The sequence below is a fragment of the Danio rerio genome, chromosome 9, assembly GCF_049306965.1.
Source record: "Danio rerio strain Tuebingen ecotype United States chromosome 9, GRCz12tu, whole genome shotgun sequence".
In the NCBI taxonomy this organism is placed as follows: domain Eukaryota; kingdom Metazoa; phylum Chordata; class Actinopteri; order Cypriniformes; family Danionidae; genus Danio; species Danio rerio.
This window is the reverse complement of record NC_133184.1, coordinates 35856556-35884301: the sequence shown is the minus strand read 5'-3', so window position 1 is coordinate 35884301 and position 27746 is coordinate 35856556. Positions and strand designations below refer to the sequence as shown.

General features: G+C 34.8%; 1 protein-coding gene across 21 annotated transcripts in view; it reads left to right on the top strand.

Moving 5' to 3' along the window:
* Positions 1–27730, top strand: part of dcaf6 (ddb1 and cul4 associated factor 6) — a 53959-nt gene extending 26229 nt beyond the window's left edge. The window contains exons 8-21 of one of the 21 annotated variants that reach the window (XM_005167841.5): positions 1461–1554; positions 3200–3316; positions 3454–3822; positions 5432–5590; positions 8971–9030; positions 13226–13481; positions 16425–16519; positions 18234–18543; positions 20502–20543; positions 22898–23036; positions 24050–24206; positions 24294–24382; positions 24905–25010; positions 26698–27730. In XM_005167841.5, the coding sequence (XP_005167898.1) occupies positions 1461–1554; positions 3200–3316; positions 3454–3822; positions 5432–5590; positions 8971–9030; positions 13226–13481; positions 16425–16519; positions 18234–18543; positions 20502–20543; positions 22898–23036; positions 24050–24206; positions 24294–24382; positions 24905–25010; positions 26698–26756 (2052 nt within the window). In that variant the 3' untranslated portion in view covers positions 26757–27730. Of the gene's footprint in view, positions 1–1460; positions 1555–3199; positions 3317–3453; positions 3823–5431; positions 5591–8970; positions 9031–13225; positions 13951–13978; positions 14192–15448; positions 16007–16424; positions 16609–16669; positions 18568–20501; positions 20544–22897; positions 23037–24049; positions 24207–24293; positions 24383–24904; positions 25011–26697 lie in introns of those variants that run through there. The other 20 variants (XM_005167840.5, XM_073912053.1, XM_005167844.5 and 17 more) reach the window with 20 other exon arrangements.
* The last annotated feature ends 16 nt before the right edge of the window (positions 27731–27746 follow it).

The following is a 27746-nucleotide window of genomic DNA, read 5'->3' as shown; positions in this document are numbered from 1 at the left end:
GCTTTTTTTTTAAAATACACTGAAAAAATTGTTAAAATATGATTCCTTGACTTTACTTAATTTATTTGTTGGAATTTAGCCCAAATAAATTTACAACCCCTTAATGTAAAAAAAAACAAAAAACAAAAAAACAAGTGTGACATTTCTAAACTTAATTTGGTTGTTCAAATTCGACGCATACATTTTTTGCAGAAATACTTTTTTTCAGAGTACCAATTGGCACAAAAGTTTTGTCCCATTCAAGTGAAGTCTAATTTTTAAAACTCTTTTAATTCTCTGAAGACAGTTACGTATTTGCATATTGATGCTAAAATTTAAATATTAATAATTATTGAAGTAAAGAACAAGCTTATTGTTGTCAACTAGAACCAAAACTGTATAACTCAATTGATTTGAAACTCTTAAAAAAATCGGAACATACCTCTTATTTTAATGCTTAAAACATATAACTAAAATTTCATAACCTAAATAAAAATAGTAACAAAAATGAAAATCAATACAATCTATATCAGGGGCGGGTGATATCAAACTCAGAGACTCAAGACTCAAACTCAGTCTTGGAGAGCCCGTGTCCCTAAAAGTTTTGCTCCACCACTAATCTAACACAACTAAACATGCTAAGCAGTGTCTTTAAGATTAATAGATAGCTATTGACCTTATTCTAAAATGCGGAAGTACGTCTGTTTTCGCGATTGTTTTAGAACTTCCGATTCAGTCGCCTATGTGAGAAATGAATAATAAACGGCAGAAAACGGTCAAACTGCTTGCTCTATAAACAAATGTTTGCATTACTATATGGACCAAGTAGAATAATATAATAAGAAAATATCAGTTTGCAACATCAAACAGTGAAAGCAGTTTTTAACGTCTAAAAATTAATGGAAGTGAATAAGACCGGAAGTCTCGAGCCAAAAAGATACACATGGCTGCGCCTGCTCGTCGGCGGAGAATAAGGTGAACTAGCAGGTGTGTTTGATTATGTCTGTCTGCAAGACGCCCGCCCTCCAGGATTGAGTTTGCATGCCCCTGATCTATATAGACATACACACACACACACACACACACACACACACACACACACACACACACACACACACACACACACACACACACACACACACACACACACACACACACACACACACACACACAACAAAATTACTAAGAAATAATGTGTATGTGTGTGACAAAGAAAGTAGTTTAGCCATAATGTTATAGTTTTATTCTGAGCTCTGGTTAAAGTGTGCTTAATATTGTAATCGTATGAGGTTTACTTTTAATTCATGATGCTGACTTTCACATTGTAGGTCAAGACCAAATCCTTCATTTGTGGATCATACTTCCTGCAAACGTGCCGGTCTAGATGTTTGTGAAGTGACGCGGGGTAGAGTGTGTTATTTTTAGGGTGTCTGAGAGCGTTTTGACTGTGACTGACAGTCTGTTGATGTGTGTTTCCACAGCTGAGGCAGCCGCCGGTCAAACGCCTGCGTCTGAGAGGAGACTGGTCAGACACGGGGCCCAGAGCCCGACCTGAGAGCGAGAGGGAGCGTGATGGTAAGAGGAGAGAGAACACACTGACATGCACTGAATAAACACACAGCACTCTGTTAACAAACACACTTGTTGGGTGACTGCAGATTAAAGGGATAGTTCACCAAAAGAAATTTAGGTTTAATCATCGTTTGATCAAATGGAGGGTGAGAGAATGAGTTCCATGGAATAATAAATGAGCTGTTGAATAAACTTATGAAACCTTTTCAGATGGTCAGATATAAATGACTTTATTTTTTATTATTATATTTAATATTTAATATTAAAATATTATTTTAATATTAAAAATGATATTGTTATTATAGATATTAAAATTTTAAATTTTACCACAATATTTTAGTTTTTAAAATCTCAAAAATGTAAAAATATGAAATTAACCCAAAATATTTGTATTTTATTTTATTACAATAATCACCAAAAACACATTTGTTTCATATTCTGATTATAATCATCATGTTTATTAAATAATGATTTTTATTTTATTTTATTACACAATAATCACCAAAACACGATTTGTTTCAGTCTCGTATATTTTTTATATTTAATAAATAATTATTTTATTTTATTTTATTTTTGTTTAGTTTAGTTTAGTTTAGTTTATTTACAACAATAATCACCAAAATCGCAATTTGTTTTAAAGTCTGATCATTTTTTTAAATAAATAAATATTATGCTTTATTTTATTTTAATATTATGCAACAATCACCAAAAACACAGTTTGTTTTAAAATGTTATTATAATTTTCTTATTTAATAAGTAATTATTTTATTTCAATTTTTTCTTTACACAACAATAATCACCACCAAAACACAATTTGTTTCAAAGTCTTATTATAATTTTCATGTTTAATAAATATTTTTTATTTAATTTTATTTTATTCTATTCTATTATGCAACAATAATCACCAAAAACAAATTTGTTTCAAAGTCTGATTATAATGTTCATGTTTAATAAATAATTTTAATTGAATTGAATTGAATTGAATTGAATTGAATTGAATTTAATTTAATTTAATTTAATTTAATTTAATTTAATTTAATTTAATTTAATTTAATTTATTATGCAACAATCACCAAAAACACAATTTGTTTCAAATTCTCATTATAACTTTCATATTTAATAAATAATCTTTATATTATTTTAATTTATTTTATTACACAACAACAGTAATCCTTTAATTACATTTTATTTAATTAAATTGTATGTTATTTTCATTGCTTCATTGCTGAAGAATATCTCCAAGGACTATTACAGCTCCTCCGCTCTTCCTGATTTACCATAACTCATGTGTTCCTCCACTTCATCTCCAGCTGTCTCCTTCATGAGCAGAACTGTTGTCTGCGCATCTTTTCTCCTCCATGTTTTTAATGATCTGAGTCTCCAGTGCCTCTCAGTGCATCTTTAATCTCTCTCAGTACCTCCAGCCATGAATATCAACAGCACTCAGCCTGTCTAAGGGGAGCTTGTTAGCTTTTCACAGGGATTTAATCTGCAGATTGCTTCACTTCACTGCTTTTCAGTGTGTTTCATGGAGCTCTAGAAGTAGAAGAACGGCAGGGTCTTAGTGCTGCTGCTTTTTTTTAGAGAAAACATTTGAGGGTCTGATCTGGTTTGAGATTGATTATGAAGAGGTTTGTTGTCTTTGCAGGAGAGCAGAGTCCGAATGTTTCACTCATGCAGAGGATGTCGGACATGTTATCTCGATGGTTTGAGGAGGCCAGCGAGGCTCAGAGCAGCAGAGCTCGTCCACAAACTCGACCCAGAGGTACAAGATTTACATTTATTACAATTATGCATTTGGCTTTGAGCTTTTATCCAAAGCAACTTACTTGGTTACTCAGCTTTTTTTGTATGTAAGTGAATGCTAAAAATTAAGCTTATGAATTGAAGCTTTGCCTCCAGGTACAGCAGCTCAAGCAGAAGGCACGAGCTCAGAGACAACCGCTCAGGCACAGGTGTCCTCTGGCGTGGCAGCTGAAGGAGTGATGGAGCTGGAGACGCCAACCATAAATCCTCTCCCTACACCTCCTGCTCCTGCTCCACCATCAGAGCCTCTCCCGAAGTCGGTCTCCTCATCCTCTTCAGGCTCCTCCTCCACTGTGACAGCTCCTCCCCCTTCGAGCTCCTCGTCCATGGAAAGCGCCACCTCTTCCTCTCTGCTCTCATCTCCAGACACTGAGCAGAAGAGCCAGGGTGAAGTCACGCCCACTCCCTCAGCCACGCCCACTCCCTCAGCCACACCCACTGCATCTAGAGAGGCAGCTTTGTCTGGTAAGATAACAGACTCGATAAAACTTGTTGTTGGTTATATGAGACAATGAGTTGGTTTACTTGCACATAAGGGTCTAAATGTTGTTAAGTTATCTAAACTTTGCACGGCTCCACAAAGCAAGCCAGACCCGTAACAATAAATTAAATTAGATAGGCCACTTCTAAAATAATGTAGGAGCCCGGAATCTCATCTCCCGTTCAAAAGAAAACAACAACAAAGACGATTGACCAAAGAAATAAAATATAGTCAAATTTATTTGACATTTTCCTTTAAGGCGGAGGTAAAGACAAAATAACAAACAAAAAAACTCAACAACTAACGAAGTTTTAAACCCTCTTACCTGCACATAAATAAAAACAAAATAAACATTTACTTACCTCCCAACTAACCACAAAACATGAGAAAACTTAATAAAACAAAAAGGCACCCTCCTCATCACATGCGTCTCCCTGTTGATCTCAAAATATAGCAAAGAGCATAAAATCACCAAGAGGCGACACTCTAGTGCAATTTGGGAAACAGCCACTAGATGTCGCTAGAGTCACGCGGTGGTGATTTTGGAATGAAAATTCCAATAGAACAACAGCATATTATAAGTCTGTAAAATAAACTATTAAAAGTGCAGATAACTGGGATAGTAAGTGTTGTATTGTTGTCTTCCAGGTTGTATTTCAGCTTTAATGTGCTTTTTAAATAAATAAACAAAAAACAAAGCAGCTGCTTGCCATCGTTACAGCCATAAAATCCAATGGACAGCAGATCGCTTTAACTCCAAAATGGCGGAATCATGGGGCTGTTGCTAGGCGTTGCTGTTGCAATGGAACGTTCTATTGAGTGTCACCTCTTGGTCATTCTAAGCTCTTTGATAATAGTCAACACTTAGCATTAAAACTCGACAATATTGCTTGAGCAACAAGTTTTCACCAATAAATAAAACAAGCCGGGTGAGAGGAGACTCTAGCTGTGTTCCAAATGGCGTTTTAAATTATCATTTTAAAATATTTTAAATAAAATATTTTGCATTTGTTATTTCAAATAAATGATTAAGACTAATCAAGATAAAATGATTAAAAATCAGAATTATAGAGTGCAGTAAATGGAGTCAATGTATCTCTGCTCCACAAGCACGATGTGCTGCTAATGAACATTCTAATCAGATTTAACTTTGGTCAATATAACATCTCTGCTGTACAGCTTTCAGTCATCCAACTCCTTTCACTTACTATTTTAGAGCTACAGAATATATGTTTAATTGTTGTCCATAGGTGGGGTATAAACAAATAAAAGATTAAACGTGTAGCTCTGTCTTTTTATCAAACAATAAACCCGCCCTATTCGCACTGCAGGCATTTTTATATGCTCATTTCTGTTCACGCCAATAGAACATGTGTGGACGTGAGATTAATGCATGCTTTTTATTATGCCGGGTGATGTTGAAACCCTGCAGTCTTGTGTGACATCACTCAGCCTGTCGTTTCAATCTTTAATTTGCTGTTTAACCCATCATTCCTCCTTATCTATGATTTGCCTCTCTTCTTTCCCCTCCATCCCATCGATTTTTATTTTCCCATGCTGCTCTTCTTTCTCCCTCCGACCCCACACTGTCAGAATATGGTCCTCACAGGCTGCCGGTAAGTTTAGTGTGTAGACGTTTGCAGAGACTGCTTCTCTTGTCCGATCCCCCTGGACAGGGCAGACGCACAATGCCTAATGTACCCATGACCTCCAGCTCGGAGAGCTCAGCCCAACAGGCTACTGCTGCTGCAGGTTATCATCTCCTGTATCTTTTTTTATGCTCTCTTTTAACCCCTCACCCCTCTGGCTGCCTGCTGCACCTCTGGCTGTGGAGTGTTTATCACGTCATTTTGCAGTGCAAAAAAATGCGCACACATCTAACCGGTGGTCATTCACAACCATTCCTTGTGCTACTTTTAATGCCCAATATAAACTCACAGCAAAGTTGTTTTTCAGTCTTCGTGTAGGGATAAAAAAGGAGTTTATCCAGTGTTGTGCTGTTGGCAAACATCTATGCTGAGAGGAGTTTGGATGAAAATGTGCTGCATTTTCTTGTCCTCCAAAAAACAGCAGTTGAGAAAGTTTGTGATGATAGTAATGTGGATTCTTGCGTGAGATTTGTAATTAGTCATGTCTCGTTTATATATGTAGCACTTTACTCTGTAGTGACATATTTTTTTTGGTAGTTCTGTAAAAATAACAGTATTTTCACACTATATATATATATATATATATATATATATATATATATATATATATATATATATATTTATATATTAGAGGTGTAACCCTACACTGGTCTCATAGTTCGGTTACGATTATCATGCCCTCGATTCAGTTCAATTTGATATCTCGGTGCATTGGCGATGCTTTTCATACACAATTTTACATTGTACTTCACAGCACAAGAATTCTTGTATTAAAATGTATAATTTTTAAATACATTTATATGTATTTGTAATACAATCTTGTCTTTTAATACAAGTAGTCAGATATATGAACTGTACATTTAATTTTACTTGCTCAAAGTAAACACTCTTTTTGAATGCATCAAACAAAACTCAAGGACATGCAGAACAACACAAAACAGCATGAGCACAAAACAATACGAGCATTTAAAGCAAATAAACACACATAAATATTATCCCTCGTGCTTTTTGAGCGTTGTCGAGTTATTTGTGAAACGCCCATGATTTGTGTGGAGTTTACTTTAACTTTATCCATAACAGTGAATTAGGGGCTTCTGCTTTATCTTCAGTGTCAGTGAATGACTGTCCAGCAAACACACGCAGTGATATGTACTGAGTTTCTGCATTTTAACTACTTGCACTCACCTCCCTCGCCATAGCCTTTGACATAGCGCATATGAGATAAATGATGTCAATGCATAATACCGTATATACAAAGCATATAAGATCCATTACTGAAACGATACCGAATTATCTGCGCCTGCATCGCTCAGATTTTTATGAATTTATTTTAATGTTATTGTTTAAAATGTATCAGATTATTCATTTATTACAGATTATTCATTAATTTATTTTTCAAAAATGTTCAGTTTAAGATGGGAGGAGACAGTCAGAAAAAAACAAGTTACCATTCAAATAAATTCAGAATCAACAGATTGGTCAGAGGTGACATGGAAAAGTGCTATTTAGGCATATTGAAGGTTCACATGTGGCCTGAATGGATTTAAATGCATGATAAATGTTATGCGATTAATATTTTCAATATAAATTTTTTTGGCATTGAAGAGATGAATCCAAGAAATCATTCTATTTGGGCCAGCATCTGCTATGGCATTCGTAAAAACTAAACTAAAAAGGTCTGGGATCATCTATCTAAAACTTGGACATAAAAACAGTGCATAAACATCTAAACTCTGTTTTTCATTCTTGCTTTTATATACTTGATATACTTATATATTTTATATAAATCGCAAAAGTTATTTTAAGATACTCAGAAAATTATCCATGTGCTGATATTTTCTTGTCTACTCTGACTGTCTTAATAACTCATTGCTGGATCGGTTGCAACTAGTCCAGAAATCCACTGCTAGGCTTCTGACCCGGACACAAAAAAATATAAACACATCAACCCAATTCTTCCCTCATTGAACTGGCTAGCTGTAAAATCAATACAAGTTTAGAATCCTGGTCTTGGTATTTAGGTCTATTAATAAACATTCTCCTTCCTATCTTGGAGACCTCCTCAGAGCCATAGTCACACTAGATCTCTAGGATCCAGACTCTTAAATGTACCCAGAACTAGATCTAAGCTCAATGGCGACTTTGCGTTTGTGCCCAAAGCCAATTGTTATCCGATATTAAAATTAAAATATTAAAATATGACAAGATGAACATGTTGACAATAAAGTCAGGAAAAATTCAATCCTGGCTCATTGTAAATATGTGCTGCAAAGCCTACATTTTTGTGACGTAAAATATGTTGCTCCGGTTACGTTTTGTTGCAGGTTTTAGTTGACACTAGAGTGCACAGTCAACATTTTTGCAAATCTAAAATATGTTACTTAGGGTATGTTTTTTTTTGTTTTTTTTGATATATGTGTAATTCACATGTTTTTTTTTTTTTTTGTCCACATCCATAAGAAGGCAGGGCTTGTTGTTTCACTTTGCGAACAACTGACTTAAGCCCTTCTCTAACAATAACAAATAGTGTTAAAAAGCAAATGTAAGAGAAAATCCATTGCAGCCACATAGTTTTACCTTGATTTTACATTGCTTGTATTTTTTGTGGAATCATGGTTCACCAGACTCGAACCTGACCACTCTGAAACACAAATACAACACCTTACAAGGTGAGCTACAGAGCAAACTGACCATGTTAGAGAAGTTGTCTGTTTAGAGATAGATACAGTCAAACATATTTAGTTAAAAATCATAGTTTAGTTAAAAATCAATGCCGTTAAGTTGTTTTGCAGTATTCTTTTGGTGTTGTGCAAATATCTGCACAAAAGCAACCCTTTATTTGTCAATAATTTGTCTTTGTAAATGCAATTAGTGTGAAAAGCTGGAGTTATACTGCCCCATATAATTCATTTTACCTAGAAATCGCAGTCAAACTTATGTTGAAGTATTCTTTTGTCCAGTTTCAAAACAAACGTAGGCTCTAATAACTCATATTTCCAATGAGCCTGCATGCATGTGTTAAAAAAATACCTTTTGATAGCCCCAGTGCTGGCATGTATGTGTTCTTTGTGCTTCTATTTGAATGACTTCCAGCTGCTTTGTCACTTCAGTGTGATTGTAGGTCTGGAAACTTAGTCAATTCTTCTGCCACCATCAACCTCAATTTCTGAGAGGTGGATTACTGTGCAACTTTTTTTTTTTTTTATTCTGCTTGAAAGTAAAAGAAGCCCATGCATTTTTGCTCACCTCCTGGATGGCATTTTAGAGTTTTAACGGACAATTCACCTAATCCGTAACCTTGGCTTTGTGTCTCTAATTCAGAACTAAGCCTCTTGAACTCATCTTTGCAGAGTTTGTGGATTCTGAGTTTTTTGCCTGTGTTGCAGTGTGTTTTCTGAGGATTTAAGCCTGCACTTACAGAATATGTTTGCACTGGCTCTCCTGTTGTTTCATTTGTTCAGTACCGTGTTGTTTTCGTTTCAGATTCTCCCTCATCTGTGGTAAACAAACAGCTCAGATCCATGACTCTGGAGGAGGAGCAGGGTGCGTCCTTTCCTTCTTTTTCCTCTACTTCTTCCCATTTCTTTCCCACCCTTGCGTCTGAGCTTCCAACTGAAGCAGCTCTTGTCCTTTTTGACCTTAAGAAGACCTTTTTTACTTTTCAATAAACCTTACAAAGAGGCTTTCTGTGGAGCATTATCAGTGGACTTTTTCCTCCTCATCTTTCCAATAATGACCTGTATACATTTTTGTGGTTGTTTTACACTTGATCAATTCATTCTCCACAAGACTGATGTTGTTTTTCAACAATCAAGTTTGGCTTAAAGGGGTCATACAAAAAAATAAAAATAAAAAAATCTTGCTGCCTTACATTTTAGTTGAGTCAAAAAATTAAACTGATAAAAAATATTAAGTTAAACTTGGTATAACTTAAATCAGGGGTGTCCAAACTCAGTCCTGGAGGGCCGGTGTCCTGCATAGTTTAGCTCCAACTTTCTTCAACACACCTTCCTGTAAGTTTCTAGTATACCTAGGAAGAGCTTGATTAGTTGGTTCAGGTGTGATGAATTGGGGTTGGAACTAAAATCCCTCCAGGACCGAATTTGGACACCCCTGACTTAAACAATTTATCTGAAACCTGGTTAACATATTCAAATAAGTAAAAGTAACTTAAAAGCATTTGTTCTCATGACTTTTGGCATATAATTTTTGCAGTGCATCATAAAAAAATATATTTTATTATCCTTTGAAATCTTAATTCTTCACAGTTTAAAAAATATAAATTTTTTTACTTTTAAAATAATGTTTGGTAGGAAAACGTTTTTTAATCGGTTTTTGGTTCTGTTGCTTCAAAAGGGTTCATTTTATTAGATTCAAATAATTGCCAAAATTGTAATATTTCAAAAAATTATTACATTTTTAATTTGGAGACTAGCTGACTCATTGACAGGTTATCCGTTTTGACGGTTTCAGGTTTATCTTTGCTGCTATTGGTATTGTTTGCCATTATAACTGCTAACTTTCCGGCTAGGTTAGCGCCTGAACACGATGCTGACACAGTACCTTGCTTCTGTTTGGATTTGCTTATTTCTCTTATTGAACTATATATAGTTCTATTTTATTTCGTGAAGTAATTAGATTGAAAAAGAAGACGCTTTTTACATTTAAGGTAGATTTGTTGGGAGATCTCCATCTTCGCTGCTCTCTCCTACATTGTCAAACCAGAAATCCTCCAAATTTATTACAATTCTAAAAATGTTTTTATCTTCATTATTTCAGAAGGTAATTTATCGCTTTAATGACAATGTTAAATTTTTAGCAGTCATTAATCTAGTTGACAGTGTTACATGATCCTCCAGAAATCATTTGATGTATTGATTTATTATACATACTTTTGTTATTGCCAGTTTTAATATTAAATTTTAATTGAATTCAAAACATTCATTGCATTATCTTGTCTATGGACAAAGAAGAATTACTCCTTTAAATATGCTCTTTCTTTTCTGCTTCATAATATGCAATGATTACTGAGAACTGAGGAAACACCAGTTTTTCAGATATTTTCACTTTGCGGCAGTCCACCTTTTACCCTTCAGCATAAGATGTTCATTTTCAAGTTCAAGTTCGATTTATTTATATAGCACGTTTCCAACTGCCACAAGGCTGCACAAAGTGCTTTACAGAAAAAATACAAACAAGGAGTATGTACATAATAAACAAAACAACAATAGACACTTAATGTAAAAGAGAGCATGAAAATAGATCATACAAAAACCTGTTTGGTTTCAATGACTAAAACAAGAAAGTAATAGACCCTTTAAATAATCATAAGGAAGCATAAGTTCTTTCCTTGGGTCCCTTCAAAACACAGAGAAAATAGACGAGTCTTTAATTTAGACTTAAAAAATGTGCAGTGACAAAGCCTTTTTAAATTCTAACGGCAGCACGTTCCAAAGGCGAGGACTGGTTATAGCGAATGCACGTTTGCCCCTTGCTTTTGAGGTGGGCCTTTGGGACTTTTAATAGAAACTGATCAGTGGAATGTAAGTGTCTTGATGGGGTGTAGACCACAATCATTTGGGATAAATATTGGGATCAATATATCAGTTGGGTAGCCATTGGAGAAACCTCAAAATAGGAGTGACTTCCATATTTTTGGATTTTGTTAAAAATCTAGCTGCTGCTTTTTGCACTAACTATAGGTGAGCAATCTGAGCCCTAGGCAGCCCAAAATAGAGAGCGTAGCAATATTCTTTCTGCAATAGGAGGTTCTAAGTGCATGTTTGGCAATTTTTAGAGAATATGAGTTGATGGAGGATTTCATTTGAGATAAAAGGCATTGAGTAAAAGCTATTTCCAACGACACTTGAAATATGTTTGTTAAATTTTTAAGTTCTGATCTAATGTTATGCCCAGGTTACGTACCTGTGGTGATCTATATTCCTCCAAGTTGCCTAACCTGTGGCATTTACGGTCCAACAAATCGTTAGGCTCAAATATAATAACCTCTGTTTTCTCCTCATTTAAAGATAAAAAAAAATTCTCCATGCCTTTACTTCCTCCAGGCATAGTGACAGGGAGTTCACAAAAGAGAACTCGTCATTTCCTTTTAGACTGACAGATAGATTTGTGTATCGTTGGCATAAAGATGAAAGTGCAGGCCATATTTCCTGAAAATAAAACTCCTTCACTTCCACTTGCGTTGTACTAACTACGTTTGCTTTCAGGTAACTGCTTGCAGTTGTTGAACTTTAACAAACTCTTATCTAATTTGATGTGTCAGTGTATGCATGTACACAACTGGTATATGTGTTTGTTTGTTTGTGTGCTGTAATTTTGTAGCAGATTCAAAGAAGAAAGTATCAAAACAAAAGTTTGATTCAGATTTTTTTTTCCTTTTAAATATAAAACTGTCCTTTTTTAGGCAGAAAATTAAGATGGTCATACAATGATTTGGAGAAACTAGATGATAAAATGTAATTCAGTTTACCATTAGCTCATATATTCAGTATTAAAAAAAATCTTGTCAGGTATATTTACCACAAGACTCATTTGATTTCTTATTAAAATACTCTATTAATACAAATGAATTGTTACCATAAATCTTCCTACTATATTTAAACTCCTTTAATCCTTTAAAACATACTAATATATAGGATGATCACTTGTTTAATTTTGTATTTTAATAAGTATAGCTTAGAAAATGTTTGTTTTTACAGTAGAGCAGTTTATTAGTTTACGCTGAATGGTGTAACTGCATTATTTCACCCATATTGTGACATTTAAATTTTTTAAAGTCGCCTGCGTTTAATACATCTTCTGTTTGTGTACAATCATATTAGGTCACGCTTTATTTTAAGGTACAATTCTCGCTATTAACAAACCATTAACTGACTTTTTGCTCAATAAATTCCTAATTTGCTGATTATTGATAGTTTTTACAGTAGTAGTTGGGTTCAGGTATTGGGTAGGATTAAGGATGTAGAATATGATCATGCGAAATATGTATTTTATAAGTACCAATTAAAAGCCAATTAACTGTAAATATGTATTCATGCTTTTGAACTGTATTATGGGTCATTGATCTTTTTTTTCAACAACTTTTATTCTTTCAACTTCGAAAAAGTGACTTTTATTACCAATTTTAATAATTTAAAGTAATATATTGTCTGGTTTGGTGTTGTATATTATGGTACAAAAACCTTGTAATATACCGTCTGTACATTTTCTGTTATTTTCCAAACTTATTTCTCTATGTGTTTCTCATTTCTTATTCATTATATTATTTTAAACTACTAATATGTAAATAAAAGTCACTTTGTTAAACTGTAGATAAAAATATAGTAAGAATATAGTCGTAATAATATAGTAAACTGTGAGAATAATAATTTTCAACATCAAAAGTTGACAAAGTAGAAATCGAGGTCCCATAATGCAATTCACAGCTATAAATAAATGGAAAACACTTGTGAATCACAAAATATGAAAACTTTTAATTAACAGATATACTTTACAGTGTATCCTAATAACAGACAGGTAATAATGCATTAGTTAATAGTGAGAATTGTTGCTTAAAGTATAGTGTTACCTCAATTAATCATTCTTGCCTTTCACAATAATAATCACATGCTAATATTTCAGAAAAGCTGCTTATGATTAACCCAGTGTTTCTGAGGAAGGCACTTTTTTCTGTAAGCTTAGTTTTACATCCCGCTTGTTTGCTTTGTTGTCTCTCCAGGTGTGAAATCTTCAGGAGAAGCAGCGGTGCGTGTAATCGGTGATCAGAGTACAGGCGTCACTGAAGCTTCTCCAGAGACTACGGAAAGTGTGCCATCCACATCAGCGCCTTCGCTTGGCACCAGCCCTGGCAACATCAGCGTCAGCACTCCTTCGGGATCTGGCCGGTCCGGGACGGCAGAACCTGTGCTTAGTCTGCACTACAGCACTGAGGGCACCACCACTAGCACCATCAAGCTGGACTTCACAGATGAGTGGTGAGCAACCACACTCAATCAGTCTTGACTTAAATATGTACAGGAATATGAGATGTACAGTGCACAATATAAATGAGTACACCCCCTTTTGGATTGAATAATCTGTTTCTCTGTGAATGTAGATAATATAGTTTGGTGCATTTAAACAAAATAGTTGTATAAATAGTTGTATATTCATTAAAATAAGAGTTTGGTCACCTAACAAGATTAGGAATGGAAAGATGATGCATTTAAATTCAAATGGTGGATTGCACACACACACAAAAAAAAATTCCAACTACAAAAGTTCAACAAGAACAAATGACGAAAGAATTGGATATTCCTAAATCACATTTCTTCAGATATCTAAAGGTAAAAAGCCTAGAGAAAAAGTATTTTAGTACACTTTCAGCTCCTCTCATAAGCAACTGGATTGAGGAGATCTTTGACTTAAGTGGATCTGAGGGTGGTCTGATATCAACAGTGTACAGCACGGGTCACCAATATCGGTCCTGGAGGGCCGGTGTCCCTGCAGGGTTTAGCTCCAACATGCCTTAACACACCTGGGTGTTTCAAGTATACCTAGCAAGACTTTGATTAGCTTGTTCAGGTGTGTTTGATTAGGGTTGGAGCTAAAATCTGCAGGACACCGGCCCTCCAGGAACAAGTTTGGTGACCCCTGGTGTAAAGTCTAATTCAAAGAGCAGCCGCACCGTCTGTTTTTTTTTTTTGTTTTTTTTTAAAAACAGTGAGAAGATGACTTAGGAAATATAGTTCCAGAGGCAGTCTGGCAATCATCAATTAAGCATGTTCACTCAACATCTATCTGCGTCAAACATGGTTTAAAACAATTTAAGATAATTTATAGGCTGCACTTTTTTTAAAAGCAAATTGTCAAGAGTATTCCCAGAAATTGATCCAACATGTTCTAGGTGCCACAGAGATGAGGCCACCTTGGGCCATATTTTCTGCACATGTCCATTCCTAGGACCTTTTTGGTCTGCGGTGTTTGAGACTTTATCTTATAAACAGTTGCAATCAGAATTATTAAAACCCCTGAATTATTAGCCCCCCTGTTTATTTTTTTCGCCAATTTCTGTTTAATGAAGAGAAGATTGTTTCAACACATTTCTAAACATAATAGTTTTAATAACTCATTTCTAATAACTGGTTCATTTTATCTTTGCCGTGATGACGATACATAATATTTTACTAGATATTTTTCAAGAGTTTTTTTTATACAGCTTAAAGTGACATTTATAGACTTAACTGGGTTAACTGGGTTAACTAGGCAGTTAAACCAAGCAGTTAGACCTTAAAATGGCTTTTAAAAACTTTTATATTCTAGCCCAAATAAAGCAAATAAGACTTTCTCCAAAAAAAAAATATTATCAGACATGCTGTGCAAATGTCCTTACCATGTTAAACATCATTTGGGAAATATTTAAAAAAGAAAAAAAGGGGGGTTAAAAAATCTGACTGCAACTGTATGTAAAAAAAAAAAAAAAAAGAGATACAACCAGATCCAGTAACAGCAATATTTGGTGTGACATCGGAAAACCTTACCTACCAGCAAGTCAATTAAATGCACTAGCTTTCTCTTCTTTGTTGGCCCGAAAGACTTATACTTCTGCAGTGGAAGTCAACTAAAGCACCAACACACACTAAATGGCTAGAAATTGTCATGGCATATCTAAAGCTAGAAAATCTCAAATTTTGCACCCAAGTAGTCTACTGCTACAAAATTTCAACAAAATTTGACATTACATAAGCATACATACGCTTGATTTTTCCTTTTTATTTGAATTTGTATTTAATGTTTGTTCCTTACATGTTCATTTGGATGTACTCATGTTTGGATCATTATCTTAAGTTGTTTTGTTAGATTAGTTATAGTTTTATCTTACTGACTAATACTAATGTATATACAAATATGTTATTGTACAGCATCCTGTAGAAAAGAATAATTTAAAGGAGGGATCCATGAGGGGTGTACTTATTTATGTTGGGCACTGTATGAATTATGTTCAATGGACTTTAAAAAAACAACAACAAGACAATTCAAATCATCGTATTTCTGTTTTTCAGACAACAAACAGAATGAAACTAGTGTGCTACATCTGATTCGCCTTCTAACACCATTACTCTCCAATCTTTTTAAATTCTATCATATTCTTTCCTTTTTATTTAAAATAAAAGATAAATTTGCTATGTGTTCTCTGCTACATTATCCAATTCTAATGTAAAAGCTCACAAATTTACTGGGTGGTTCGGTGTGATACATTCTTCACAAAGTTAACTTGTTGGACCTGCTAGAGTATTTTCTAAATCGTAACGATATAATAATTGATTAATATTGTGACTGTTAGTACCAACTAAAACTATGAGTAATATTTGTTAATTGAAATAAACTTAAAAAAAAAAAATGTTTGATAAAAATACTTAAATGGAAATTATAAATGAAATTCAACAGCTTTAAGATCATTAAATTAAAAACAGAAATAAAGAAGCTAAATAATGATGAATTAAAGTTTTAATGATTAATTAAAAATCGAAAGTAAATCAATGAATAAAAATGTGAATAAAAAGCTGAAAACTAACTGAAATAAGTTAAAATATTCAATTGGCTTAAACTGTATTAAAATAGATAATAAAATAAGTAATATAAAAGTAACTACAACATATTGTACATGCTAAACCGTGAACTTGAATTAAAATGTTAATAAACTATGATTAAATACTACTAATAATGTATAAACTGACTATACTGTTTTCTAAAACCACATTTTTGTGCATACAGTATATTTAAAAAATTACAAATCCAGTCTACAATGACTTATTTATATGCATTACAACTGCCTTATTAAAATTGTTTTCTTCCCATGCTTTATAAATATTGGGTATATACTGTATGTTTTTTTAAATAAGAATGAATAGGTAACTTGTATGTGCACCTATGTACAGGAGCAGTCCAGCATCTGGTGCTAAAAGCAGCAGTGGAGGACAGAAGTCTGGAGAGTTGGAGGAGAGTCAGAGCAGAGAGGAGCCCCCAGGACACAGTCAGTCAACAAACACATCATACCCATGACTATTTTATTGCTTAATTATCTTATTTTGCTCTAAACCCTGGATGAAAGTAAATTTCATTGTTTAGAAATGAGATGTTCCCACATAAAATGCTGCTCCCTCTGCTCCCTGCATTATTTGAGGACATTTAAGCAAAATAGGTTTCTCCATACCAATGTGCTACATCTTCATAGTTTTTCTATGTAAATATTAACTTCATTCATTTATTCATTTTATTTTCGGCTTAGTCCCTTTATTAATCAGGGGTCACCACAGCGGAATGAACCGCCAACTTATCCAGCATATGTTTTATGCATCGGATGCTCTTCCAGCTGCAACTCATTGCTGGAAAACACCCATACACTCTCATTTATACACATACTGTACACTACAGACAATTTTAGCTTACCCAATTCACCTACAGCTGTATTTTTGGACTTGTGGGGGAAACCGGAGCACCCAGAGAAAACCCATGTAAACACAGGGAGAACATGCAAACTTTACACAGAAATGTCAACTGACCCAGTCAAGCCTTGAAGCAGCGACCTTCTTACTGTGAGGCGATAGCGATACCCAATGCGCCACCGCGCCACCCGGTCACCATTGACTTGATGATCATTGTAAGAAACCATTTGAACAGGGTTGCCAGAGTTTTTTCAACAAAACTAGCCTAATGACCAATCAAACCCAGTCCAGTGACCAAAAAAACCCCGCCCAATACTAGCCTGATAATATCAAAACTTACAAAAGGCTGCTGCCCATACGTAGAACACATATTTAACATCTTTGTATGCATTATACACTTGTTCTTTGAAGATAAATGTATATCAGTAATTATAAACATTCAGTTATCATAAAAATAATATCAAGACTGACTGCACAGCTAGCAATGTGCCTCATGTGCCTTCCAGTTAAAAACTTCAGATTGTTTAAAAACTTTTAATAATCATTCTAGGTATTCCTAATAAGATTGTAAATTAACAGACTTTCTACTGTAGATTTACTTTTGCATTTTAAAATGATTCATTAGAAACAATCCGGGTTTACCAGTACTGGGTTGTGGCTGAAAAGGCATCCTCTGTGTAAAGCATATGCCAGGATGTGGCAACCCCTGATAAATATTGGATTAAGCTGAAGAAAAATAAATGAATAAATGAAACAATCTAGGAGATTTTTGCCAATCCTTTATCATGGAATCAAAAAACAGCCTGATGCAACCCTCTGCACCTCCATTTCATTGCCCTAGTTTTTTTTTTTTTTTTGTCATTGGTAGAATATTAATTTGGTATACTTCAGTGTAATCATATAAATATTATTGATGCAATATGTCAAACCTTTATCCCATGTTTATTAAAAAATAACACTTTGTGACAAGTGGTTAAAAGTAGCACTATTCTACAAGAAAACTGCGGACTTGGCAACCCTGCATGTCAGCTTTTACACACCGTGCAATGTCAGTTACAAAGCTGATGCACTTTTTCAGTAGAACTCTTGAGGCAAGGCAAGCATTCAAAGCTTCTGTTGGCGTGACAACTATTTTATTTAACAGAAACATGCCGAGGCACTTTTTAAAATACCATTTCTAAATGCTGTGTCCGGTATTTTTTTGTGAATTGCCCGTTAACCCCACATTCAGTTTGCTCAGGGTTTATAATGACCCAGGGTTAGCTATTTTGAGTGTGAAAAGCCATTTTTTCTCATTACTAGAGTCAAGCTCATCCTCAAAGAGTGAACCCACACCTGATGGAGGCCAAACTGCAAGCAGCAGCACTGAAAAGCCTGGCATCAGTTCTAAAAACAGCTCTGCTTCAGCGCCTGCTCCACCAGGAGACCCGTCTACCACAGACACAGGTCATCCCTCTGAGGAGCTCCAGACTGCGGCTTCAGAGCAGCTGAGCGAACAGTGCAGGACCAGCGAAAATGCAGGAACGGCCAGTCAGGGTTCGACTCAACCCTCCCGCAATAATCAGGACTCTGATGACAGCGATGACGACCCCATCCTGATCCCATCAGCCAGGTACAGAGGAGGGCAGGGACAGAGGTATGGACTCTCGTCATGTCTAAATCTATAATGATGAGTGTTGATGATATGTTTGCGAATGTTATGACAGACGGGAGGTCCTGTAAAACACAAGCGTGTTTATCTTAAAGGGATAATTCACACAAAAATGAAAATTCTGTCATCATTTAGTCCACTCTCCACTTGATTTTAAACTAAGGTGTCCAAGAGCTTAATGTGCTGCAATTTAAGAAAACACATGCAATTACAAAAAACACCAGCAAATTAAGAAAAGATCCTCATTGGCCTGACAGCATATGTATTGCAAATCCTTCAATCCAGGCTCATTCTGAAAACGTACCTCTGTATTCATTTCTGGAGAGCAGCAAATACATCCCAGGAGCTATGTTTTTTTGCAATTTTTGTTTTCTCGAATCTAAAAGAGGCCGCTGTGTCTGCTTTTTGAGATCTCAGATTTCTCTCGCGAGTGCCAATTGTGCCTGATGTTCTCTTGTAAATCCACCAGAGCCTGCTGTCGACTGACTGTTTGACTGATTGAATGACTGACTGATCTTCTGACACACCCTTCTCCTTCTCTAAACCCAACCAATAGTATTTAAAAAAAACACAGATTAACCCGCATACCCACTTAACTTACCCAAACAGACAAATTTAAAAATCAATCCAGAAAAAGAAAAACCCTTGCCGGATTTTACCACATTTTACCTCTACATTCTCACTCTGTTATTACTCGTTTATTCTATTTTCTGGATTCTGTTTTTGTCTTACCTGCTTTCTGAAAGCGTTCCACACCAGACTCGAACCCGGTCGCCCCGGTCATCTCCTCTCTAAGTTTGAAGTCGGCTGACGTATATGGTAAGCTACTGGACAAACTGGTAACAGCAGGAAATCCGTTTATATGGAGGTAATCAGTCGGCTGGTAAGAGTGAAAAGTAACGGCATCTTACTGCCCCGTTGCATTCATTTTAAAAATGAAATGCAGCCAAACGTACTTCTGGCTACAAAATTTGTGATCTCCAGAAACTTATATAAGGCTTAGTAACTAGTAACAGCAGAGAAGCCGTCCATACGGAGGTAAGCGGTAGGCTGGTTAGCATGAAAAGGAACGCCGTCTTACCTCCACATTGCTTGCGTTTTAAAAAAGAAATGCTGCCAAATGCACTTCTGGCTACAAAGTTTGCGATCTCCAGAAACGTATATAGGGCTCATAACTGGCAACAATGGGAAAGCCGTCCATTCGGAGGTAAGCGGTCTACTGGTAAGCACTAAAAGGAACTGCATCATACCGCCCCGTAGCATTTGTTTTAAAAACGAAATACAACCATACGTAGTTCTGACTACATAATTTGCGATCTCCAGAAACATATATAAAACATATATAAGGCTACATTTTCAGAATGAGCCTATGTTGAAGTCCTCACAATGCAAACACACAGCATTTTCTCAAAACGCAAACAAATTAAGAAATGGCCTGAATTATCTCACAACACATGCAAATAGCATGGAACACAACGGAAATGTTTCAAGGTAACCCTAAAATGTGATGGACCCGACTATTTAGGTTATGGTTATTTAGGCTAATAAAAGACAATAGGATCTTTTCATTATTTACTAGCGTTTTATTGTAATTGCATGTGTTTTTAAATTGCAACACGTTAAGCTCTTTCTGCCACCATATCAAACCTGTTTGAGTTTCTTCTGTTGAACACAAAGGAAGATATACTGAAGAATGTTGGAAAAAAAGTGACATATAATGTTAATGCATAATGTGTACTATGGATGTCAATGATTGCTTTTTCACCAACATTCTTCAAAATATCATGTCTTGCATTTAACAGAAGACTAAAGTTTAGAACCAACTGAATGTGAGTAAATGGCTTGAACATTTTCATTTTTGGGTGAACTATCCCTTTAAATACTGGATAAGCATCAACAAATTCTGCTCTTCTCATTAGATTTAGTTACAGAGGATCAGCTGTAGGTGATAGGATGATAAGGTACTGTGCTGTTTTATAAGATGCCCACTAATATAATCTAATTGCAAGGGGTGTATATTTAATTCATGCCGAGTTCAGACTACAGGAAATCAGCCAGATTTTGGCCTCTGTGTTACATAGGGTGATCTGTTCTGGTGATTGGCAAACAGCAATAGATGCTCGCATGGGAGATATCATTTGTGTCAAATCCAAACAATTTACAACGTCGTCCATGACAGATTCTGTCAAACTATCAAGCTGTTCTTTCATCCACAAATTTTACGTACATTGTCAAATATTACATAAAAGACTCTAAGGGTGCAAATTGTTTACTTTGGAGGATAAGTATTTATCGAAAAGAAAAGGGATGGAAATGCTATTGATAAAGTGAGACGCAGCACTGATCTTGCAAGGAAAAAATATGAAATGTAGCATGAATGGTTATCTTTTTTTTGGGACAGAGGTGTTTGATGAAAAGACAAACATGATAATTTGATATCTATTTTTTGTTTATGCTGGTTTCTGAAAATATTCTGAAAACATTTTTTGTCAAAAATAGACATTTTTAGCCTGCCCAGGAGTCAAAATATTCACTGCCTGATCTTTGTAGTCGATCTCAGTAGTAAGAGCAACAAATAATAACTTGACTACTAGTTGATCATTTGGAAAAGTGGCAGAAGGTAGATTTTTCTGATGAATCATCTGTTGAACTGCATTCCAATCATCACAAATACTGCAGAAGACCTACTGGATCCCACATGGTCCCAAGATCCTTACAAAAATCTGTTAATTTTGTTGAAGGAAAAGATTATTGTTTGGGGTTACATTCAGTATGGGGGCATGTGAGAGATCTGGAGTGTGGATGGCAACATCAACAGCCTCAGGTATCAAGACTTTTGTGCTGCCCATTACATTACAAACCACAGGAGAGGGCACATTCTTCAGCAGGATAGCGCTTCTTCTCATACTTCAGCCTCCACATCAAAGTTCCTGAAAGCAAAGAAGGTTAAGGTGCTCCAGGATGTTCACCAGATTATTATTATTATTATTAAACATGGAGGAGATTGAAAATGAATCCAAAGAATCTTTATGAACTCTGGGAGTCCTGCAAGAACACTTTCTTTTCGATTGCACATTACTTTATTAAGAAGTTATTTGAGTCATTGCAGAGATATATAGATGCCATCATCTAAGCTCATTGGAGTCATACATGATTTACTTTATATTTTATACTGTACATTATTTCTGTTAAGTGACAAGACTTTTAAGCAAAGTCAGACCTTACTGTCCTAATTAAATATTAGAAATCAAGGCATGATTATATTTTATTTTGGTAAAATAAGCGTAATCTAGAGGCCTTTGCCTTTCATATAAGCCACTTCTGATACCAAATGACCAACTAGAAGTCAAGTTATTATTTGTTGTTCCAAAAACTTGGATTGGTGACAGTCACAGTTTCAGGTTACGTACACTACCTGACAAAAGTCTTGTTGTAACAGACAACCAAATTGTAGTCTGAACCTGGCATTGCTCTTGATTAACTGTGTATTTATATTGTGTGGCTTGGTGAAAGATGTTATTAACTATGTAATGTAATGTTTCCTATTAATTTGAGTTTGCAAATGTGTGATGAATCTTTTTTTTTTTAGTTACTAACCAAGTATAGTAGCTCCATGCATGAATTTGTGAGTTACCTTTGGTGTTTTAAATAAGATAAGCACTCACCAAGGGTTGTGACAGAGATTATTGTATAGTAATTCTGACCGCAAACGCTATGCTACATATTTTAGTTTCTAAAGAAAAAACCTACACTCACTCACACAACACAGACACTGTAGAAACTGCTTTCACAGCTCTTTACAAACAAAGCTGAGTCAGCAGATTTACCCCCAACAAATTGAGTTCTTTTAAAGAGACAGTTATAAAGTTACACTGTGTAGCCATAAAATATCAACTGGATTGTTATCTGAAACCTCAACTAAAAGACAAGCAGATAAACAGAACAGAGTAATACTACTACTCATTATTATGGTAAAACACACCATAGATTTTAAACGAAAAACCTGAGTCATAGCTAGTGATCAGAATAAAATACACCTACAATGACTTATTATTATTGTGTCCCTTATGTTCTTGCTGAATGCTGCTTAGATTTTCTGTAAAACATGTCTCTGATCAGTAGAGGGCGCTACAGCTGTATAAATGTATCGTAAATGTATCGTAAATGTAAAAAGAAAAAAAAAACACTATTCAGTTAAAATACTGTCTGTTACAATGTTTTTCTAGCAATTTTATCATCCTAGACTACCGCTGTGGTGATCTGTTATTGTGTTTGTTTTTCTGGAGTGTTATTCTGTGCTCTTCTTCTATCCCAGACGCTCAGCCGCGGCCCGAATCCAGGAGTTGTTCCGCAGGAGGAAAGAAAGACGTGAGATGGAGGAGAGCGAGACTCAGAACATAAGGAGACCCTCCGTCAAGATGATGTACAAGGGTCACCGCAACTCCAGGACCATGGTATTGTTTTTATCATCTCGTACATACTGAGCCCTCCACTATTACTGGCATAGATATATTTCTCAAAACATTTCTTAAAAAAAAAAACTGAAGAGCTTGAGTTGGTTGTATAAGAGTAGAGGCATTTTTTCTTAAAACCCTTTCAAAAAGTTTGTGGTGATGTTGATTTCTGATCCCAAAACCAAACTAACTTCTAATGAATTATTTTGTTGTGACTACTTTTGTTGATATTTTATAGGATGCTAAAACCGTTCTCCTAACAGACAGACACGCATATCATCTTCCAGATAATTCATAACTCTTCCAGTTAACGGGAATTTACCAATTATTGCCTGGACGATGAAAATGTTTTGGTACTTTTTTATATAGATGTTTGCCATTTTGTGAAGCTGGACAACTTTTTGCCTCCATTCACAGCTCTCTTTGTTTTTGTTTGTTTGTTTTATATTTTTTACATTTATGAATTTTTTGTTTGCAAAATAACTAGTAAAATAAGTGCTGTCATAATGGCAAAGACTAAAGAAATGAGTTATTAAAATTAAATGAGTTATTATAACTAAAATATCTTCTTTAAAAAGCACTTATTTGAAAATAGTTAAAAATTAATACAAATTTCACAGGATGGCTGATAATTTTGTCTCTTACATTAATGTGTATATATTCTAAATAAATAATAATGATTAAAAATAAACTAATGGTCAAAAATAATAATATTTGAAAGAAATGCACTGGTATAAATAATAATTAATTTTTTAAAAGCTTCCATGTTTGCAATAGATTTTTTCCTGAATTATTTTTTATAAGATCTTGACCAAAAAAATCTAAAGGTTAAACTATAAAGAGTTTTTTTCACAATTTTCTTTGGTCATACTTACCAAGTGAGCCAATATTAGTGGATGGCATTGTTTCGATAAAAGCATCTTACTGTTGGTTAGTTAGTATTTCTGATGCAATTTTTTTTGCAAAGAACATTTGACAAACATTTCCCTCTCTTGCTCTGGCTGTGCGTGCAGATCAAGGAGTCGTGTTTCTGGGGAAGTAATTTTGTGATGAGCGGCTCTGACTGCGGCCACATCTTCATCTGGGATAGACACACAGGGGAGCACCTGATGCTGCTGGAGGCCGACAACCACGTGGTCAACTGCCTACAGCCTCACCCTTATGATCCCAGTGAGAATGAAACCCAGGACATCATTAAATATACTCTTTTAAATATTTCTGGATCATAACATTTGGTCTGACTGTCTGTTTTTGCAGTTCTTGCTTCATCGGGAATCGACTATGATATTAAGCTGTGGTCGCCTTTAGAACAGTCACCATCATTTAACAGAGTGCTTGCAGACGAGGTGCGGACAATGTTTGCTTTGAGCTTTCAGACTTCAAAAGTGTGTTTTTTTAAATGCATGTCTTAAACAGGCTTGTTGTTTGCTATAAGATGTAATTGAAATTCCCAATAGAGGGCACCAGAGCTCCATAAACTGTGGTTGGATAGGACAGGGGTTTTAACCAGATGGTCTTTGTTCTAATGATTGGATAAAAGAATAAAAATTAAAATAAAATTGTATAATTTAAGCGTGTGTAAATATTTATATACACACACACATATATAAATTTTTAAATAAATTTTTTAATAATAGATATTTTAAATAATAAAATACATATAATTAATTGATGAATAATAAATACAAATTTTAATAATTTAAATAAGTAATACAGTTTTTAAAATGTGATTGAGGTTCTAAAAAATTATTATTTATGCAATGTTAAAATAAACATTGAAAATAAACCCACTGAGTGTACATTGTCCACTTGTGTTAATGCGTGTAATGAACACGGATTGAATTGTCTGATGTGTTTGTGTGTTGTAGGTTATTGCTCGTAATGAGTTGATGCTGGAAGAGACGAGGAACACCATCACTGTTCCTGCTTCATTTATGCTCCGAATGCTGGCATCATTAAATCACATCAGAACAGGTGAAATTCCTCCAGATTCTGTATGTCTTTTGTGTAATCATGTAGTATTGACCTTATTCTTTATATACTAGCAGCAGCCATTGGAATCTTTCTGGCTTGAGACTTCTGGTCTCATTCGCCTCCATTGATTTTTAGACTTTTAATGCTGTTTGCTGGTGCAAACGGATCTTTTCTTATTTTATTATTCTACTTTTTAGATATAGTCATGAACACACTTGATTGTAGGGCCGATTTTTCCCAGTTATTATTTTTAGCTCTGTTCTAAACAATGGCAAAAATGAGTGCAATTCTGCATCAAAGAATAAAGTCAATACAGTGAGGTATATTTTGAGAAACTAATAATAAAATAAAAAGCTGGATGATAATGACAACACGAGCATGAAATATTTGAGATTCTGACCTAGTCACATGTCATTGAAAATGTAAAAAATATTAAGACTACTTGGAAATGACTACTTTTCAGGATTTACACTTTGTAGTTGTGTAATATTTTTAAATGTAAATTTTTATTTGTTTCTGCAAGCTGCTGATGACCTTTTTTCCCAATTTAAGTAATGTTATCTTTTAAAGCATAAACTAGCAATTCATCAAAATAACAAAAAAAAAAGATGCCAGACATGTTTATATTCATTAGACAACACATAGTTTAGCTTGCAATAGCACTATTTAGTGAAATAACCATGATCATAACAATTGGATACAAAAAAACACCTTTAAATAAGAATATTTATAAATCATTAAATGATAAAACAAATATTAACATTTTACTCAAATCCACACATAGTAAATTCTGAGAAACTTGAGTATTTAGAGGTTGAAATAGTTTTTGAGTAGCTGTTTTTTTTAACGCAAAAAAGGATTTTGCGTTAATTTGATCAAACATAAAACACTGTGAAATATTATTACAATTATTGCATTTTAATACATTTAAAAAACTGGTTTATTTTTTGTAATGACAGCTCAGTTTACAGCATTATTACTCTTTATTGTCACATTATCCTTAAAAATGGAAATATGCAGAATTCCTATTACGATCAATGTTGAAAACACTTCTACATGGTTTATGGAAAACCTGGAAAAGTCATGGAATTTTGACATAGCATTTTCCAGGCCTGGAAAAGTTTTGGAAAAACAGAAAAACCCACAACGTTTTTGGAAATTATTTTAACAAATATCTGTACAGTTGAATTAGGGCTGCGCGGTATTGGAAAAAATCTGACTTTACCATATTTTGTATTTCTGTGATATATATGTATATATATATATTTTTTTTTTATCTAACATGTATATGTATATGTATTACATAAAAAAATGACGTCTTGAAAAGGTACAGGAAAGTTTTGGAAAAGTCATGGAATTTTAGTAGTAAAAATGTGTATGAGCCCTACTTCTAGTCAATTAAATCCATCCTTGCTAAAAAAAAACAATTAAGTGATTGACTCAAAACATTTGAATTCCATTATGTTTTTGATTTGTCAAATCAGTGGATCATGTATGTTCAAATGTTTGGCTTTCATGACAACCAAAAAAACGCTCCGATATTCAGCTTTTGTGCAAAACAGTGGAGTGTCTGCAGCACACCAGACACTAACCAGTCTTGTTTACTGTCAGCAGATACTAATAGTAGCATTTAGCATTTATGACTCTGAACAGGTGTGTAAATGAGCGCTCTTTCTCCTCTCCTCAGACCGCGTGGAGGGCGATCGTTCAGAAGGCTCAGGACAAGAGAACGAGGACGAGCAGTAGCTCCTGCTAAAAAGTCACCGGTTCTTTTTTTGCTACAATGCACTTGAGCATTTGAGATTTGTACACAAGTTACAAAATAGAGTATTTCCCTATAGGTTCAGTTTTTTGGCATTGTTCTTTTTTAAACGAGACTTTTCTTACTAATTACTCCATGTGAGAGTAAACCGCGTTTGGGGAGTTCATGCAAAAATAATAAAAAAAGCGATGTGCAAGAAGTCAATATGAGACTTAGACGGCTGGTGCTTGAAGAGAGTATTTAAGTGCAATATTAATTTGTTAAATCAAATGGTTGAGCTTTTTTGAACGGTGTTATGTGTGAAATCTTCTCGTAGCCTCAAATGACGAACTCTGATGTTTGTATACCATGAATTATGCATGTCAAACATGAGTTTGCCGAAAACGTGCTCTTAGTCTCTAACAATGTTGTGTATAAAAATGGCTCTCTCTTTTGTTTGTTTGTCATCACTAAATCTCGCGTCGCGCAGGCATCTTCTGTCTAACTCCAATTACAGGTACTTGCAATATTTAATTATCCAAAACCGTCATTATACGTTGTTACACTGCAGAATGTTTATAAAGGTTTATTAAATTAAGAATAGTTTTTGGACTCGGTCTATACATAAACCCACTGCTGTCTAGCCAAATGGTTGTAGCATTAGTTGGCAGGTCGTGTTTCTCTCTCTCTCTCCTTCTCCTCACAGCACAGATGGCCTTTGTTGTGGCAGCTGTTGGTGTGAATGTTCTGCTAAGTGACTGCTGATCGCTGGGAGAAGTTAAAATGAAATATCTCCTCATCTAATTCTGTGCTAACCTCATTCAACGCTGTTAAGGAATGTAAGCCATCTTTTTAAATGTTTTGTCCACTGTTTTTTTTTTTTGGTTTTGTTTTCTTCAGATTAAGTTCCAGTTCCATTTCAAATTGTGTGTGTGAGAGGATGGTTTAAACATTAAATGTGTTGTGATTTAAAGCAAAACTCGACTGAAAGCTTG